General features: G+C 46.8%; 4 protein-coding genes across 4 annotated transcripts; 1 reads left to right on the top strand and 3 right to left on the bottom strand.

The window, feature by feature from the left end:
* Positions 1–918: 918 nt before the first annotated feature.
* F5147DRAFT_700427 (major facilitator superfamily domain-containing protein) lies at positions 919–3728 on the bottom strand. Its single transcript, XM_041437690.1, has 18 exons — positions 3645–3728; positions 3174–3597; positions 3098–3114; positions 2966–3045; positions 2890–2918; positions 2804–2841; positions 2674–2749; positions 2493–2623; positions 2413–2434; positions 2336–2359; positions 2258–2288; positions 2190–2208; positions 2092–2135; positions 1880–2040; positions 1446–1829; positions 1313–1393; positions 1122–1259; positions 919–1070 (listed from the first exon to the last, which is right to left on the bottom strand). The coding sequence occupies exons 2-18, from the start codon at positions 3320–3322 to the stop codon at positions 1058–1060; spliced, it is 1437 nt and encodes a 478-aa protein (XP_041291604.1). The 5' UTR covers positions 3323–3597; positions 3645–3728; the 3' UTR covers positions 919–1057.
* Positions 3729–5790: 2062 nt separating this feature from the next.
* On the bottom strand, positions 5791–6518 carry F5147DRAFT_653807 (uncharacterized protein; the record flags this gene model as incomplete). The annotated part of the gene is made up of 3 exons (XM_041433814.1): positions 5791–6042; positions 6087–6350; positions 6408–6518. 3 exons carry the CDS (start codon positions 6516–6518, stop codon positions 5791–5793), a joined length of 627 nt encoding a protein of 208 aa, XP_041291603.1.
* A 2603-nt stretch (positions 6519–9121) lies between these two features.
* F5147DRAFT_837794 (WD40-repeat-containing domain protein) lies at positions 9122–11902 on the bottom strand (the record flags this gene model as incomplete). The annotated part of the gene is made up of 7 exons (XM_041444097.1): positions 11855–11902; positions 10706–11802; positions 10582–10650; positions 10264–10524; positions 9889–10212; positions 9651–9837; positions 9122–9462 (listed from the first exon to the last, which is right to left on the bottom strand). The coding sequence occupies exons 2-7, from the start codon at positions 11765–11767 to the stop codon at positions 9122–9124; spliced, it is 2244 nt and encodes a 747-aa protein (XP_041291602.1). The 5' UTR covers positions 11768–11802; positions 11855–11902.
* A 2606-nt stretch (positions 11903–14508) lies between these two features.
* F5147DRAFT_837793 (uncharacterized protein) lies at positions 14509–15069 on the top strand. The gene is made up of 2 exons (XM_041444096.1): positions 14509–14665; positions 14727–15069. The coding sequence occupies exons 1-2, from the start codon at positions 14572–14574 to the stop codon at positions 14825–14827; spliced, it is 195 nt and encodes a 64-aa protein (XP_041291601.1). The 5' UTR covers positions 14509–14571; the 3' UTR covers positions 14828–15069.
* The last annotated feature ends 4146 nt before the right edge of the window (positions 15070–19215 follow it).

Raw genomic sequence — 19215 nt, 5'->3', positions numbered from 1 at the left:
GTCAAGTACCATGCGTCTGTGGAGATAGTGATGTGCTGGGTCGGGCCTCAGGCCCTCAAGCCGAGCCCTCGCCGTGCTCGTTCCAAGTCTTCTTCTTGTATCAATCATTCAGCGTTCGCCTGTGCCTTACGTCTCTCCAGTTGTTCTTCGCAGTCCTTCAACTCTGCCTGATGTTTCCTGTTCGCCTCAACGATGGCACGGTACAAATGGGTCTCCGCAATTGTGAAATGTGTGGTGAAGCTTCTACCTGACGGTACAGTTGATATGGGTTCAATGCCTATCAAACATATCGCCAGGTAGAAGGGCCTACAACCATGTTGCTAGATTCAACGTCTGTATGAGACGAGCAGGAAAGTTGATAAGTGTACGGTTGAATAGTAACATGACACTCACCAATTAACAGCTTAGGGGCTGTTAGCTCGATACTAGGGGAAGGCGGATGAACGATGTCACTGTATGTGGTGGTGCAAGAAGACCCTACATTCGCAACCACATCATTCATCCGCCCTCCATCTTCAGTCCTGGCGTCTTTGTTGACCGCCTGTGTATATGAGAAACTGGGGTCTATAAGGCAGTTATTTCTACTGCGGATGACATGATTGCGAAGGGAATGGAGGGAGGGAGATACGAGTAGTACGAACTCCAACTACTTATTATATACTCAAAGGTCATCATCGTCAGCCGCATAGTAAGGGTCACGCGCAAGGTGCGCTGCTGCAGCCTGGTGCAGAATCATGGTTTGAACTGGACGAAGTTCGGTTCTCCATGGTTTGGTCCATGGTTCTCACACCAGACTGGAAAACGGTCCTCCCGAATGGTTCCATTTTCACCCTTGGCAGTGTGGCAACCCCGGATGATCGGATGCTGGCTGTGCTTCTGAGAGCTTCATTGTTATTGTCAACTTATAAGATCCACCTCTGATTGTACGTGCCTATAATATTTGGTGTCTATACTACGCCATATTATGCCAGTACTATTACAAGTGAGATGTACGTGCGCCTTATTCCCGATGTGATATCAAAAAACGTTCAAGGACAGCTTGATTTAGCGGTATGTTTCATATGGTGTACCTTACATATCAATCAGTCAGGGTACCATTGCGAATGAATCATAGAATTCACCTGAAAAGCGGACTGGCATCGCCCATGTCCTTGAATTCGTATCTTCTATCGTCGCCAATGTTTTCCGTCAGACACTGCGCTTCTTTCTTTCTGTTCAGCCGGTTGTAGTTCCACATGGCGAAGCTACTCATTATGATTCTGTTAGAAGATCGTGTTATTACGTTGCAGTTCGAAAGACTGATGAGACATACGAAAGAGAAAGAAATCCCATGTTGGTGCCATGTCCGATGTGGAAACGTGGCGGATCAATATAGATGAAGGAGGAGCAGATACTAAGACAGGCGTGAGCAGGCAAATGATTGGATTTATGATAATACGACGTACCCTCCAAGGTTACTAATACCAATGACCATTGCTAGTACAACTCCACGCTTTAAGTCGCCTCCCGCATTTGAGCCTGCCCAAGCAAGAATGACTGGGATGGTCGGAAAATTTCCCGCAGCAGCTAGAAAAACTCCAACGTATGACGGACCCGCTTGTACGGAGCAATATAGTAAGATGTATCCCACAAGAGACACGAGCGCGCCGCCGATGATGTACGGGCCACGAAGATTGTGCTTGTCAGAATGGATGCCAACTATGATTGTTGCGATAGCGCCGGCAACAAATGGTGGGACTGTGAGTAGCTGGGCATTCGCAGCAGAGTAGCCAAGCTCGTTGATGATGGTTGGTGAAAAGAGGGCAATCGCATAACCGGGAACAAGTAACCTAATGATCAATTCAGATAATGCATGCAAGATGACAGGAGGACTGAGTACCCTAAATAAATGAGAATTTGGACGTAGGTCTTGTAATCTTTCATGGCTTGCCAGACGAACTCAGTATCGAAGCGAGAGGAAAGAGAATTCGAATCCTGTTTGAGCACATCTATGATGTATAATCTCTCTGGTTCGGTCAAAAATGTGGCTGTTGCAGGATACTAAGTAGTCTAAATTAGCATTTTAAAGACCCAGCATAACCACGAACTCACATCTTGCATGTAAAAAAAAGAGAAAACCGCGACGAGGACAGTGACTGATTGAAGTTTAAGATGAGTATCCGATTCGTCTCAGATTTGGCACGACTGACCAATGCCTTCCAAGCAAAACTAGGAGAGATAATCAGTAAAGTCTTGGATTGAAAATATGCAAACATGCCATCCACTGCCAACCATACAATCCTCCGACTCTGATTGGCACATCAGCGGTGGCTGACAAGGCAAGCAACCTGCTTACCCATTCATCCGTTCAATACCATACCTATATGCACATGAAGGTCAACAGCGGACTGATGGGAAAACGAGGCAACTTACGCAAGGAGTCCACCGAAGGCAACTATAATGAATAAGAAGATTTCAAGGAGATAAAATCCGGTACATATCAAGACACATACCTGCGACTGACGCTGCAGAGAAGATTATAGCAATACGTTTGGACCGCTCCGAACGTGGATACCAAAGGCAAATGTAGTAATTTATTCCTGGATATAATCCTGCTTCGGTCAAACCGAGGAACACTCGGGCTCTGTGATTGTTATGGTGTCCGTCTCCATTATGCGAATACACCTCACGCACATAACGAGAGATTGATATGAATTGACGAGACACATAAGGGTCATCACAATACCCCATGCGATCATGATAGACGGCACTAAATCAATATTGGGTTAGGTGATGAGAAGTGACAAGGTAAAGGTGAACGTACACCATCGCGATGGCCTTGATAGCTTGAGGATGATGTTTCTACACAGACATTGAGTACAGACTCGCTATTCTTGATGTTGTACATACGAGGGGACTTCAGCAAAGCTGTATGGGATCTAAAATAACTCAGCACTTGATAGAACATGCATAACACACGACGCACAAAAAAGACGGCTGCAGCAATGTTGTACTTGAAGCCAGTCAATTTCAGGTCTGTAGTCATTCCAGCAACCGTCGCATTTCCTGGTGAACGACTCAGCCAGCAATGCAATCGACAATAAATGTTCCAACTTACCAATATTGGCCCGGTCTCTGAAGGTAACATGGAATGTGAAGCAGCATTAGACATTACATACATTCAAAAAACTCACAAGAACGACAATAAGAAAAAAACCGTGACGAAAGGTAACAGGTGCCAATCCATCTTGCGCAGAATGCGTGCTTGCTCTCTCGGATTCACTGGCAGGACACTGAGATCATCGGACTTCAGCTCAACGTCATCGTCGCGTAACGAGCCCATGATATCAGGCTGGTCAACAGTACAGTTTGAACGGAGAGAGTGGTTGGATGCAATGCGCCTTGTCAAGAGATAGCAAGTATTATATCATAATTGATGTCTTGAGCGGCAGTGGCCCGGTCACCAGCAACCTTGGAATTAACACCCCAGCGGATCAAGTGCAGTGATGCCTTGGCTATAGCATACGGCAGTCCTATTTAAAAGTCTACCATCCACTGGCATAGACAACTTGAACATTTCGGCCCTGAAAGTGGATTTGAAATGGAAACTAGAATATTCTAACCTAGTGAGGCCTAGTTCAACATAATGTTCGAATGGTACCCACCACATGACATGACAGTACCACGTTTCGAGCTTGTGTTTTCGGAAGCAAATGGTTGCTGAACTTGAATCAGTGAAATTGCTCAAAGTGAAGACAAGTTGACAGCGGCGTAGCAACTGCGCAGTTTCGATAATGGTACCAAATTCTCACGGGTACCTTGGAACTTTGCGGGGAATGATGCTGAACCCCACTCCAGTGCGATTCAGTAGTTTGCCGGCTCAAAATCGAATTCTTGGTCACAGTGCTGACATGCATCATATTGCGACGCCAGATTTCAGCGCTGAACGATGCCACAATTATGCGTTACTCACCGCTTTCTACGCTGACCCTCAGGCTCCAATCATTAAGGGCCAAGACGTTATGTGGTACAAAGGATCCGATTGGATTCAATTCGACAAAAATATATGAAAAGTACAATTATTTACAAAGACAGGCATGATACATCGCAAGACTGTTCCCCATTGTGACATGATGACTTTCCTCATTAAGCACGTTTATGATACATATATAGGTACAATTTCATCTGGAGTAACTCAGTAGCCAGACTATAAAACTATAAATCATCCCATTCAGTGCAAGTATAAGTTAGGACATACCTTGCGCTGCTCGCCCCTAGCCTCAAGTGAGGGATCATGCGAAAGTTTGCCAGCTAATTTCTCTGCTCCGCCTATGCACGAATGTGAATATAATTGCAAAGTCAAATAAATAAAGACCAACCTCTAAGTTTGGAGCCTATGGAAGACAACTTGCCAGTTGGACCACGACCGGTACCAGTACCAGCGCCTTGGCCACTACCAAGCCCAGAGTAATCAAAATCATCGGTATTACGCTCATACCCACGGCTACCACCGTCACCGCCGGTGTTTTGGCCATGGGCACTGTCATATCCGCCACCAGTTTGCTCAACTCCAGGGGCGTTCACTTCCTGAATCTCCTCAACGCGACGATTACCGTCCGTTCCAGAATCTGTATTGCAGTATTCGTCGCCTTGATCTAAGCCTTCCTGACCTTGTCGACCGATGCGACTTTCATTTCCTGTGTATCCACCAGCTTGGCCAGTCCCGCTACCCCCGTATGAGTCTGAAAATGGGGAGTCGGTTCCCCCAGGGACAGTGCGTTGATCGCCAATAGAGGCATCATCATTTGAGTTGTCGTTGAAGTCCCCTGTCAAGATAATAAAGATATTAAGTATGTCTGGGATTTGTAAACGGATTCAAACGACGTACGACGTGAACCTTGGTCTCCTTGATCGTAAGACATTGTTGATTATGTGTTGTAGCTAAGAAGATGAGAGAAAGTACGTCGATGGGGCTTTATATATATATACGATAAATCGATGATGTAGCGATGACGAAAATTGGCGCTGTTGACATCTAGCTGGTTGATTGAGGAGCGGGCGTGGAATCTGGCTGCTCCAGCTAAGACTCGATGGAGCCTTCTGGCAGCGTCCGCAACGTTTAGCATTGCATGACGACAAGGATGGATGGTACTGTTTTGTAAAACCTTGATTAGCGTCATGTACAGAAGAAATAAATGACATCAGGCTCCGCTTTGTTCTATTTTCATCTTTCCTGTTCACGACTGCGGATATAAGCTCGGTCCCAATGTATTTGATACAAGCACCGTGAGCCAAGCTTACTGGCCCACGTGTGCCGATGGGGGAAAATGTCGTGAGCTGTTAACGATATTACTACGATAATGACTTACTAAAATGGGCACTCCTGCGACGCATGCATAATTCGCTTAGGCACTGGAAACTGGTTCGAGCTATTGTCAGTCCTCGAGGGCTAATAATTAGTAGTACATTTACGTAGTGGAATGCGTGTACATGTAATGCCAGAATAGAGTATAGATACACCGTCAAGAGTGTAAATAAGGATATAGTAATAGAACATGACGAGTTCGACATCTAGCGGAACAAAAAAAAGAACCCCAAGCCGAATAGAATGATAGAAAACACCAAAGTGGTAGCATCCATAGGGAATACATATCAAGTCAGAATCTGAGCCATAGCCATGTTAGGTGGCGCAAAAATGAGTGTGATGGGGAATGTGTGATGATGAACCTCCAGTAGCTTACAAACATGACGATCAAAACGGACGCTTATCTCGAACCCTGGAGCCGATTTGATGGAACTAGGCTCCTTCGCTCAAATGTGCATTAGCCGTCTCCAGAAGCTTCTATTCTCTTCGCTGCGGAGCTCAGCAGGGGGAGCAAGATTATAGGGAGGTGGGCTCTGCATTGCCCGTCTCCAGAAGCCTCTGTGTTCTTTGCTCTGGAGCTCAGTATGGGGAGTGAGATCATAGGGAGGTGGGCCTTGAATATCGATAAGAGATTCATTCCCTTGCTTGCTTCCACATTCTTGTAGTTTGCTTGCGCCCGTCTGAGTGTTCACGGAAAGCTGGCGTTGAGATGACGATATGCGAGAGCAGGGACAAAACTTACATCATCCTCTTTGTCATCTTCCTCCAAGTCGTCTTCTTCTAGTCGAACCTTCCATGCTATTGTCGATTGGCTGGGTAGGATAGTTACAGGCGGATTTGAGCGAGCACGACGAGCGAAGAAACTACGGTTGGGGCGTTCTCGTGAAACAGATTCGTTTGCAGGCGGACAGTGTCGTGAAATGACGTTCCACAAACGGCGAATGAAAGATGGGTGAGAGAGACGGGTGACAAATGATTCCGGTGGAAGAGATTTCTGGGAATAATACTACAAGGAATATTTATCGTGAGTACTAGTGCCTTGCATGATAAACACGAAAATTACCCAGGGAAACGAGTCACATAAATCGTTGTGTCCTTCATCAGTGACATGATCACCCCATGGTGACTTTGTAATTGATATAAGCTGGGAAGCTATGTCGTTGACAAGCCACATAGCGAGTGTCCTGTCATGTCCGCCACATGCTAGGTATCTCCCGTCTCGAGAAAACGATGCACAGCAAAGGATTTGGCGATTCTGGACAGATGGCTGTCCAAGTAGCTGATGGGACTCCGTGTCCCATAGTTGTACAACACCTTGATCGCCTACGCAAACCAGGACATTGTATGTGGGTGAAAGTGCGATGGAATACAAGATATCGTCGTGCTGGAAACAATGAAGTAGCGCGCCTGAGGTGCTGTCGAAGACACGTGCTAATTTGTCAGACGCGGAGTAGAGCTTTGTACCGTCCGACGACCACACCACCGATGTCACTTCGTAACCCAGGTCTTGGATGAGCCCGAGAGCAAGCTCGCCGGTCTTGCTGTCCCATATGCAAATCGTTGTGTTCCACCCGCCTGAAGCTATTCTGTTTCCAGAAGGTGAATATGCAAGAGCACACACCCGGTACTGCTTCGTCTTGATTGGGCCAACTTCTACTATTCCGCTTTTCACTCTTCGAATGAGGATTGTTCCATCATCGGACCCGCTGGCAATGTGACCTCCGCAAGGAGACCATGAAAGCGACCGCACCCAGTCGCTATGACCCGTCCAAGCACCTTCAAGCATCATCTTTCCATCCGTGTTCCACCGCTGAACGCTCCCATCTGCCCTCCCGCACGCAATTGTCTTGCCGTCCGGTGATAGCACCAGTGTATATATGCTTCCACCTTCTCCACTCCACGGTTTCCCAACAAGAAGACCTGTGTCGTAGTTCCACTTGCGCATCGTGCCGTCCTCTGAACCAGTCACGATGTGAATGTTGTCGTGCAAGAAGACGAAGTTCCGAATAGCTCTCGCATGGCCCTCAAAGTTCTGCTTCGGAGGTGTAGGGGCCGGAGAAAGCTGACGGATCTGCCTTGGAATGGAGCTGGCAGCCATAGCTCAGCTACTAGTATCATACGGGTGCCTCGTCTTGACATTTGTGGTCAATTATTGGGGTGAAGAGCTAACTAGTAGTTACCACTCACCAGGTTGTCTATTGTCTCTCGCCTGGTAGCCTCTGGCAAGCTGCGCGTGTTGTTATATATATTGTAGGTTGGTCATCTGACTCGAGATGATCGGATGCTGGCTGTGCTTCTGAAACACGAGTGTGATCCATAGTTATTTTCGTATCGTACCAATTCGGATCCAATAGCAGGCACGGCATGTCCCATTTAAATTTACTTTAGAGCCCACGTCCGAGTCTTGTTTCATGTCCGTTTATTTATGTACTCGCTACTCAGGCCTCAGGGCCAGCTAATTCATCAGATATCCTGAGGGTGAACGATCGTACCAAACCCTTTAACCCACCCAGTTCAGTATATCTGTGGCAACCAACGGAGACATATACTAAGGTACACGAGGCGAGTACATTCCCTGTATGCGTTATCTCACATCCTCAGTAGCATTTTCGCAGGAGCTACGAATGAATTGAGAGTGAGCATGAACGAATGTAAATATTGTCGGTACTATGTGTTGCAATAACTCATCCGACGGATGGGCTTTGTTACCTCGACTAAATATATATTGTAACCCTCTTTAAGTTAGATCGCATCGACCAGAAGATACGCTTCAAATCAGAGAAGGTGGCAGGCCCTGCGTTCGTTCAAGCGCCATCACTGCACGACTTCCTTTCACATTGTCGGCCGAACCGAATTTCAGGACTTTAAGTGCTTCTGAATGTTATGTCAATTACTCAGATGGCCTGATGTTCGCAGGAAACATGCCCGTGTGGTAACGTGAAGATTTCTCTGGTCATATCACGTTGCCAACACCCTGTTCCGTGTAACCTATAGTCAAGGTTAACGTTCAGCTGTGACTTATGTGGCACATTTGGAACTCATCAGCCACCCATCTATCACCGGTGCCATTGTTCGAGTTCTGTGACTGATGGATGTCAAGCAAGACCCGTTCTACTCGAAGCGCTGCACAGTATTTGCATCACGCGGCATCTCATATCCGCTGAGCGCTTGGACAAGCCAGGTGAGTTCTTGATACTACGCCCTACCTGAGATTGATAGTTGCACCGCAGGACGAAAAAAGCCTCACCGCCCGCTAACGAGTTGAATACCCCCGCATTTCTGATGAAGCAAAAATAGTTGAATTTGTGGTTTGTATTTGCAATAAACTACACGGTCACTTTTGTATCCAACTACATTTGTAACGCTTATTCTTAATCTCGACCATCGTCTAGTGAAATGACCAATTTTATCATTTGAGCTTTTTGTTATTGTTATTTGAGTTCAACCTCATATTCAGAATGTTGCAAGATAGCAAGGACATGACCGTCAATGTTTATCGCGATTGGAGATACCGATACAATGAACAGGTGCACAGATCAGTAATTGGGGCTGGTCAGTGGTGGGTTCCAAGCGTGTACAGTACAAATGAGGAGAAGAAGTAAGAATTAAATCAAAAACAAAGGTGTGAGAGACAGAAAACGATACACCACCTGTACCTATGTATAGTCCGAGAGAGAAACATAAAAACAGTAGCGGTACTAAGGTGTTCAGGTCATGATCATCAGAGGCGATCGTAACGTCAGGTTTGGAGGACAATTTACTGGATGTTGTAGGCATTTAAACGGTAAGATTGTTGCAAGCAAAAGCGAGAACTGAACGGTGAGGTTGGTTGTGAGGCATCAAGATGGGGCCAATGTCCTGTTCATTTGGCGATGACACCAAAGTCATCGCAAAATGGACAGGACTAAGCTTGATCCAATGGTTGATGTGAGATTCATGTGCGATGTAAAGTTTGAGGGGCAAGACCGACTGTGTGTGAAGACTGTGCCCCGGGTTGGGATGGCGTTGCGATACCAATATGATAACATCCTTGGCGTGGTTTCCTTTCGGCGGGTACGGTGAACTGTGGACAGCCCTGACAAGATTGAATTTCGTAACAACTTGCAACGTGTTTCGAACTGAAAGGATAGCATGCGGTCAGCTAGGCAAATATAATACTACTCGTGTATATAGGACGGCACAGGGCTGTGTATTAGACATGTGGTCCATATACAACGCACATAAATCAAATAAATTATCGAGCGATAGTGTCTCAGCAAATGAACTCATGACTGGTTGGACCGACGACAGATGAAGGAAAACCCACAGCAGCAGCTTACTTCAATTTCTTGTGGCCCGCTTGTCGAGGCTTGTGTTTGTGTGAGCCGTCCTTGAGACAGATGTGCCCCCATTGCAAGTTGACTTAGTTGCGTTGAACTGTCGGCCACATCGTCATTCGTGCGTAGCATGGCTGCAGCCGCTTCTGCGTCAGATTCAGGGACAATGCCGTATCGCTGCAGAGTGATTCCAATAACATGAAAGGGGAGTGATGACAAGTTACTCACATCTTCATCGCGGCAAGCAGCAACATCGACAGGATGTCTGGGAGATCCTACTGTAAATAAACTAGAATTCCAGTGCCAAGTATTGCTTGGTGTGCTGCGTTGAGGTGTATTTGCTAGTCGAATAACGGGAAACAGGGAACCAAACATGTAAATTTTTCCTCGAGACTCCAGTAGTCGTTCCCAGAGTGTCCTATGATCTTTGCTATCGAAGCGGGCGGTGGGAGTGCAATCATAAGACAACGGGCTTTGTACGTCGGCAGGTGGATCATCTCGCTGTTTGCCTTTATCCTTTATGGCGCTGAGCGAATTATGCGTGGAACCGCGCTAATGGTTGTCGTGTTGAGATAACAGTGCGACAGTTGAAATAGCACTTACATCATCAATATTTTGACCTTGTTCGCCTTCGCATTCTTCCACTTTACCTTCTGGCACTGGGTTGGGTTTCGTGGTTGCGAGTTCCAAGGACGAGTTTGAGCGAACGTGACGACTGAAGAAACCACGTTTGGAGCGTTCTTGTGGAACGGACTCGTCTGGTGATGGACGACGTCGAGAGAAGATATTCAACAAGCGGCGAGCCAAAAACAAGGGTGGGACATAGAAGCCAGGCGATGGAGATGGAAGAGATTGCTGCGAAAACTACAAGTACTTGTTGTCAGTACTAGTGCTCTTGCATGAAAAAGGTGTTTTTAGTACCTGGAAGAAGTTGTTGTATAGATCATCATCCGCCTCCTCGGTGAAGCCACCACCACCTGTAGCATCAATCTGTGACAGCACTGTGAGAAAAGCAAGACAAGAAGTCTGACGTGAAAGTACTGACATCCAGACAAAATGATAACGTGGAGTTAGACCGTATTTCCTCCTTGGTCACAGTGCTTTGTCCGTCACTTTGTTGGGGAGGCGTGGGCGCTGGGAGCTGAGGAGCTATGTCTTTGAGCATCCAGAGAGTGAGTTTCCCGTCATCTCCGCTATATGCTAGATGGCTCCCGTCTCGGGAGAACGACACATAGCAAAGGGTGTCGCGATTCTGGTGAAATGGCTTGCCGAGTGGCTGGTTGGACTCTGTGTCCCATAGCTGTGCAACGCCGTTGATGCCCACACACGTTAGGACATTGGCTTCAGGAGAAAGTGCAACCGAATTTAAGTAACTGTTGTGCTCGAAGGAATGAAGGAGTTTGCCTGATTTGCTGTCCAAGACACGTGCGAATTCGTCGGATGCGAAATAAACTTTAGTGCTATCTGACGACCACACCAACGACGGCACATAAAACTTCCCCAGGCCTTTAATGGGACCAACGACAAGCTCGCCGGTCCTGGTATCCCAGATGCAAATTGTATTGTCCCCGCCTGATGCAATTATCTCACCCAAAGGCGAATATGCAAGAGCGCAGACGCCGCCTTGCTCCGTATTGATCGGGCCTACTTCGACTTTTCCACTTTCTGCGTTTCGAATCAGAATTGTCCCATCGTCGGACGCGCTGGCAATATGACTTCCGCTGGGTGACCACGAGAGCGACCAGACCACTTCGGTATGACCTGTCCAAACGCCTTCGATCATCTCACCATTGGTAGTCCACCGCTGAACACTCCCGTCCTCCCTCCCACACGCAATTATCTTCCCGTCCGGTGAAAGTGCCAGTGCATATATCCTTCCCCCCTCACCTTTCCATGATTCCCCAACAACAAGTCCCGTGTCGCAGTTCCACTTGCGTATAGTGCCGTCCACTGAACCACTCACGATGTGAATGTTGTCGTGCAAGAAAACAAAACCCCAAATCGCCTCCCTGTGTCCTTCAAACTCGTGCTTCAGACTTGGTTCTTCCCATTGCACTGCAGTCAAAGCTTCCTTGCGCGTCCGCCTCGCAAAGAAAACAGCAGCCATAGCTCTTTGTAGCAATCTGGTGGATCGATCACACTCTGCCGCGGGTGGTGATCAATTATGGAGCGAAAAAAGTCGATCAGCACTCACTGGGTGGTATACTGGTCTGTTAGTGCTTGGTAGCAAGAGTTTTTATGTACTGTAGGTGGAAGGCATTGATCCCACGAGGCAGCGCTAACCGTCCACTCAGGTTCCTATCGCAATACAGCATTTCGGCCGGTTTAATCTTTGCACGTCATGGTTCCTATTATCCCATTCATCTATTTCCAATCATCATGGCATGGTAAATCGTGCTTCGATGCATATACTCAAGACAACATAGTGGCCATTCAGTCAGACAACTTCTCGCCTCTATAGTTTACTTCACGACTCATGGTGTCATGGTGTCGTTTATTGTACTCTGCACTCTAACTACCTCTAGCTTGTTTAAAGCTCTAGTCTCGCCTAGAAGATATTTCAATACTCGTTGACGTCAAATGAGTAATCATAACATAACATAGGTGCATGGCAAGGGATGCCAGGTGAGTACATTGTGCTTCTGGTGTTTGTAACGTATTCTCATCTAGTGGATGACAGTATCTTCACCCTAAATCAGCGTTCCGAGAGAAGACGGCCTTCCTTATTGTATTGTCCCCAGCTTCACGTTCGCCTTGGACCAATCCCTCAAGTCGTGTCACCGCAGAACATTGGCCATGTGTCTCTCAGTTCCACGATAGCTTGGAGAGTCTTGTTGATCTTTTTCGCGATGACTCTCTCGTGTCATTTCTTCGATCGGAACAGAAGCATAACTACCAATGGTCCTTTTTCATGTGCCAGCTCAACGCTTATGACCCCCGCTGCGATACTGCACCGAGTTCTGGAACTTCGAGTATCTGAACAGTATATTTTAATCACCGATAGTCAGATTTGGGCGAGCATAACGTTCGTAGTCATTTCACGCTGAACATGATTTGCTTCATCTGACTTGCACCGATGTTTAGACCGACTTGCTAGCTCGGGTTGATCCTCAGCTCATAAAGTACGTTCATGGGCCAACCCATGGGCGCGACTGCCGAGTACTTACCATCGCCAATATTGTGAATGCCTGTATGGATCTGACGAATCAATATCAGGGAACATCAGCTACATAATTATCGATGCTGGCCACGCAATAATAACAGCCCCGAAGAGAGCTGACAAAGCCTAGCAGGTACGGGGATGTAAGTATGACAGCTCTAGGGAACGATATCATGTACATTGTGAGTAAGCACGACTCAACGAATCTAGAAGGGACAAAATCAATATAGGAGATCGCAACATGTTCGTTCATTTGAGTGCTTGCGTTTTAAGATCTGATGCAACGTGCCAGCCTCAGCCAGCGTCAAGTCCTGAGGAGTAGTTTGTGGGGAGCGGGATTAGAGCGGACGAGTGTTTGCTTTTTCGGTGTTTGTCGAGGATGTGCATGTCCTCCAGGTTCTCCAAGTCACTCCACACGCTGCAAAAGAAGTCCATGACCTTACCGCCATCATATTCTTCATGACTTCTCATCGATTCTTTCTGTCCTGTCTTACTTTGTCCCGCACATGAAGACTTCATGTCTCCTCATTCTTCACGCTCAGCACATCCGAGTTGGCAACAACCATATGTAGTCCACACTACCTCAACACCCCATTCTCAATTTGCATCATCGCAGATACGTGCAGTATGCCATAGCAACTATCGTGAGCAGATTGTGCGCGAGACGTTCTTAGCGTCACTCAGGTGAGCAGCTCATCATATGATAACCTCCTCGTTGTGACAACCCGCCGTATCACCCTAACTTAAACAATTTGTCTGGACACAGATCAGGCCTCTGCCGTCCGGCCTGTATTTGTGCGGACAAAGGATCGGGCCTCACACTGAAATTTGTCAGGATTGGATCTGGCACATATGGCCCTTAGACTTCGAAAAATTGTCCGAACTGGTCTCAGGCTTCTCCGCCTTCTAGTATATTCGGGGGTCCTGGCGTTGCTAGCGGTCATGAATCTTTACAGTATCGTGTCACGATGGCTCTTCATATGCGTTCCACCGCAGAAAGACTGACGACGGATGTGAGTGCGCCGAAGAGACAGCCGCATGTTTTGGGGTTAAGAGCTGAGTGACTACTTCGTTACAAAAAATTCGAGGGCTCTGTATACCTTTTCCCCTTGCACCTCAGGCTCGGTGCGCTCGACACATCTGAGCTTACCATAGAACGAGACGGCAACTTGTGCAGATCCTACTGCTCTCAAATGCATGGCCAATGTGGCGCCCCAAGGAATTTCAAAAAGCACTCATGCTATTTCAAGTGTCTTATTCGCAGACTCATGAAAAATATGAAATGACCACCAGTAACACTCCGGCAAGGTGGAGAAACTTAACTTCGGGCCACCACGATTCATTCTTCCATTGTAGCTTGGCAAAACTAAACTGTACTTGACGATTGCAAGAGATGCTGGCAATGATATACTGGTGGCATGACACATTATATAACTGACGTGTCACGTGGCAGCTCCTCTCACGCTATAGAATGGTATGCACCATGATTGATTGAATCATGACGATGATTCGAAGCTTCAATAGCAGATTCATTTGCATAATGTATCAGTCACTGGTAAATTACCATGCAACTCATCACGGCCATTGAATATTGAATATTGAATGCTATATCGCGGCGATGCCACCCTTTCAACTTCGAAAACCCCTGTCCGAGATTCGCCGTTCGTGAAAGAGGCCAAAATGGAGCAGGCCTACTAAAATGTATAAAAAGCCCTCAGTGCAGTGTACCGACGATCCTCTTATCTCCAAACATGCAGCTTTCTGTGCTCTTTACTGCGCTTGTATCTTTTGTCATCCTTGCGGCAGCGTCACCCGCTGCGCCAGGAGCCATCTCGAAACGTTTCTGTGAGTATTCACGATCATAAGCAATATCATATCCACTCAAATACTACAATGAATCTTTCAGTTAAACGAGAGAACCTTGACATCAATTTTGAACGTGATCTCCCGAAGACTGGTCTTGATGATCGGGGTCTGCCATGTGACGAATCGTTAGGCTCGGACTGAGAACGAGAACGAAGACTTGGGATTGGGTCAAAGACTACAGAACGGGGAGAATCAAAGGAGAACGTGTATAAGGCATGCAACGAAGAGTGATTGCGTATGTAAAAGAAAGAAATGAGTACATACGAGAGTGACGTCGATAGTTGTATCTTAACAAGCAAGACAAACGCGAGCAGCTGAAGACTGGTCTTGATGATGGAGTGGTGATGCTTTTCATAAGACAACACGCTGTCATCATGGCGCCATACCTTCAAGACACACAGGCTGATACTCGAACCTTTCACACGTTATGCATTGCCACTCGTGCGTTAAAAATTTATTGTAAGTCTTCGCTTCCCTCCTATCACTTGGGGCAAGCGCTTGCACTATTTGCATCGTCAAGCTGAGTCTTTCCTGACTGTTGTCTTGCGGTTGAATAAAATATCTATAATGGACTTGTTTGGTTTGAGTCCCTCACGAGCATCGAAACATAGAGCTTGTAAGATAAGGTCAGTATTCCAAGAAATCAATTTTATCGCAATATAAACGGTCCATTACAATTAGTGCTGCCGTGGTCCGGTTCGGTCCGGTTCAGAGGGCCCTGGACGAGAACCGAGAACTGGACCATGGTCCGGTTCTACAAAATTGTCGAACCCAGAACCGGACCATCAAGAACGGTTCTTAACAGTCCGGTTCGGTTTTTTTGCGGTCCGAACGTGAACCGAACCGCAAATTTTTCAAGCAGCAAGGAAAAACATTCACAATACATCTACATGACATTGGGTAGCTAGGCTAATGACACACCAGCTGCGTACTCTTCTGCCTCTACTGCCGCTGACACATGACCATTCTTATAGGCTGCCTTCATTAATTGTAGCGCGGAGAATGTGGATGGTGTGAGGGCGTTGCGGCGCAGAGTCGATGTGATCCCCGCACTGGAGAAAGCGCGTTCCGATGGGACTGCACTGCCTTGAATGGGCAGGTAATCCCCACTGCAGCGGTTTGCCAGCAGGGCTCCAAATATAATGTCCAGTAACCGAAAAAAATGGTTCGCCGATTATCGATGTCCATGAATCGAAAGTCATGGACACCGCACTGTCAATATGCTAATGAAATATTGTAAGACTGATGCCATAATATAAGTAGGTCAAGACTCACCGCTAGACGCTCCTTGATATTTTCGACCACAGTCATTGCTCGAGACTTGATTGTTTCCGTTAACTTGGTGCGATGCGGAATGTCCTTTTCAGTTAGGGTGGGACGCGCATACTGTAATAAACGCCGAAATGCTGGCTTGTCAATTAATTGTATTGCCTGGTGTGATGTGAATAAATTGATACAATATATATATAAAAACAACGTACCTCGTCTTCTGTCACGATAAGTTCCATGATATATTCAAGCAAGCCTTCCTTGGTGAACGCAGGTGGTTTGCAAACAAGCTTGCCATCGAGAGTTGATTGTGATTGTGTCATGATGTCGTCTTCTCCAGGTGGGATTGCACGAGAGTGCATTGTGATGCCTGCGGCGTCACAACGCTCCTTGTAGACTTGAAAATGCGACTTCTTGTAACGGACAATATGGGTGCGAAGTGTCGAAGTACCTCCACGAAATGTGTGCTTCTGCACTGGTTCACCAGCGGCCCTTGTTTGAAAGTTATTAAACGACATATCAAAAACAATATGGACCACTTACTTGCATAGTGTACACACCCACCCATCAGGTAAACGGGTAAATATAGTCCTAACGTCCGCTGTGCGTTCGCTTTTTGAAAGCTAAATACAGGTCTTAGTTGAGACTCAAGGAAAACAATAAACAAGTACATACAGTAGTGGTGCACCCGTTCTCGGATTTAGATTCATCAACTTCATCGTCGACCTCTGGTTGGGGGATCAGCTCGTCAGCAGACGACTCTCCCAGATCAGGTGTAGAGGGTATTTCTTCATCTTCGGAGTCAAGAGGAGATAAGATTCGCATGGCAGTTTTCTTGCGTGGTGGATGATCCGTAGCGCTGGATAAAGCACGTTTCCTTGGGTTAGTTGACGAAGACAGACCGCAGGCATTGTCCACATCGCGAATACGAGCTGACGGTTTTGAGGGCCGGCCAGAGCGCCTAGATCCAGCTGCAACTGTTGCTGGGGTGCGTCCAGCCTTGAGCAGAATGGAGAAGGCGTCCTTTGCGGATGTAGTGGAAGAGGATGGTTGGGGCAATGGTACTTCATCGTCAGGATCGTTAAAGAAGGTAATTTCAGAAGCATCCTTAAGGGTGCCGTCAGCGTTCAGAGCGCAGCAGTCTTCAGACATCATGAGGCAAATAACTCACAAGTTTTTTGTTAGCACCTCGTTTTATGTGTGGAGGAGACCCTAACACCACAGAGCAACAATATCCAAGGAGATCTGTTAGAGATGACAACCGGTGGAGGATCATGCTTATCCAGGAAGCATATAGACTAGAACATGTAGATATCTGTGATATAGGTGAACATATGTCAGTCAGTAAGAGTTCTTGAGAGTAGATTGATTAGTACTTACCTTCAAAAAGGCTAACAGTAGCCCGATTAACAAATAATGCAAATCTCGAAGACGATGCTTTGATGTCGACATGGACACCGACGTCGTCGTTATTGAAGTCGAAGTTGAGGGAATTCGAAGTCAAGGAACGGTTCGGGAAGGTTCGGGAAAGTCGAACCAGAACCGGACCATTAGTGAAGGTCCAGAACCCAGAACCGTTTTCCGGTCCGGTTCTGGCTGGTGAGGGAACCATGGACCGAACCACAGAGAACCGGACCAAAAGTCCGGTTCGAACCGTGGTTCTGGACCGGACCGCGGCAGCACTAATTACAATGACTATTGATTTCAGCAGATTTCAATTACCATTACAATAGGCATTGCAACCGTCATTATAATGACCATTACAACACAGACTCCTATTATTGGCGGCAGTTTGTATTTAAATATTTCAATGCTTTGTAATGCATTGAAAGGAATTTCTGACAGACGCCGCCTTGCTCCGTTTTGATCGGGCCCACTTCGACTTTTCCACTTTCTGCATTTCGAATCAGAATTGTTCCATCGTTGGACGCTGGCAATATGACTTCTGCTGGGTGACTACGAGAGCGACCACACCACTTCGGTATGACCTGTCCAAATGCCTTCGATCATCTCACCATTGGTAGTCCACCGCTGAACGCTTCCGTCCTCCTTCCCACACGCAATTATCTTCCCGTCCGGTGAAAGTGCCAGTGCATATATCCTTCCCCCCTCACCTTCTCATGGTTCCCCAACAAGTACCGTGTCGCAGTTCCACTTGCGTATATTGCCGTCCACTGAACCACTCACGATGTGAATGTTGTCGTGCAAGAAAACAAAACCCCAAATCGCCTCCCTGTGTCCTTCAAACTCGTGCTTCAGACTTGGTTCTTCCCATTGCACTGCGGTCAAAGCTTCCTTGCGGGTCCGCCTCGCAAAGAATCTAGCAGCCATAGCTCTTTGCCGCAATCTGGTGGATCGATCCGACTCTGCCGCGGGTGGTGATCAATTATGGAGCGAAAGGTATACTGGTCTGTTAGTCCTTGGTAGCAAGAGTTTTTATGTACTGTAGGTGGAAGGCATTGATCCCACGAGGCAGCGCTAATCGTCCACTCAGGTTCGTGTCGCAATACAGCATTTCGGCCGGTTTAATCTTTGCACGTCATGGTTCCTATTATCCCATTCATCTATTTCCAATCATCATGGCATGGTAAATCGTGCTTCGATGCATATACTCAAGACAACATAGTGGCCATTCAGTCAGACAACTTCTCGCCTCTATAGTTTACTTCACGACTCATGGTGTCATGGTGTCGTTTATTGTACTCTGCACTCTAACTATCTCTAGCTTATTTGAAGCTATAGTCTCGCCTAGAAGATATTTCAATACTCGTTGACGTCAAATGAGTAATCATAACATAACATAACATAGGTGCATGGCAAGGGACGCCAGGTGAGTACATTGTGCTTCTGGTGTTTGTGACGTATATTCATCTGGTGCATGACAGTATCTTCACCCTGGATCAGTGTTGCGAGAGAAGACGACCTTCTTTATTGTATTGTCCCCAGCTTCACGTTCGCCTTGGACCAATCCCTCAAGTCGTGTCACCGCAGAACATTGGCCATGTGTCTCTCAGTTCCATGATAGCTTGGTGAGCCTTATTGATCTTTTTCGCAATGACACTCTCGTGTCATTTCTTCGATCGGGACAGAAGCATAAATGAATACAAATGTCGATGTCCATTGTAATAAGTCTGGCAGGGGTGCATTTTCTTCCTCTGCTCACCTAATTCGACTAGATATCTTGTTTGTCTGTATGTGTATCATGTTGACTTGTTTCTTTTACACAGTTATATCTTAACAAGTACGTCGACTATGTCGCC

The sequence above is a fragment of the Suillus discolor genome (genome assembly GCF_016758755.1).
Source record: "Suillus discolor strain FC423 chromosome Unknown F5147scaffold_35, whole genome shotgun sequence".
Lineage (NCBI taxonomy): Eukaryota > Fungi > Basidiomycota > Agaricomycetes > Boletales > Suillaceae > Suillus > Suillus discolor.
This window is presented reverse-complemented; position numbering and strand designations above follow the sequence as displayed.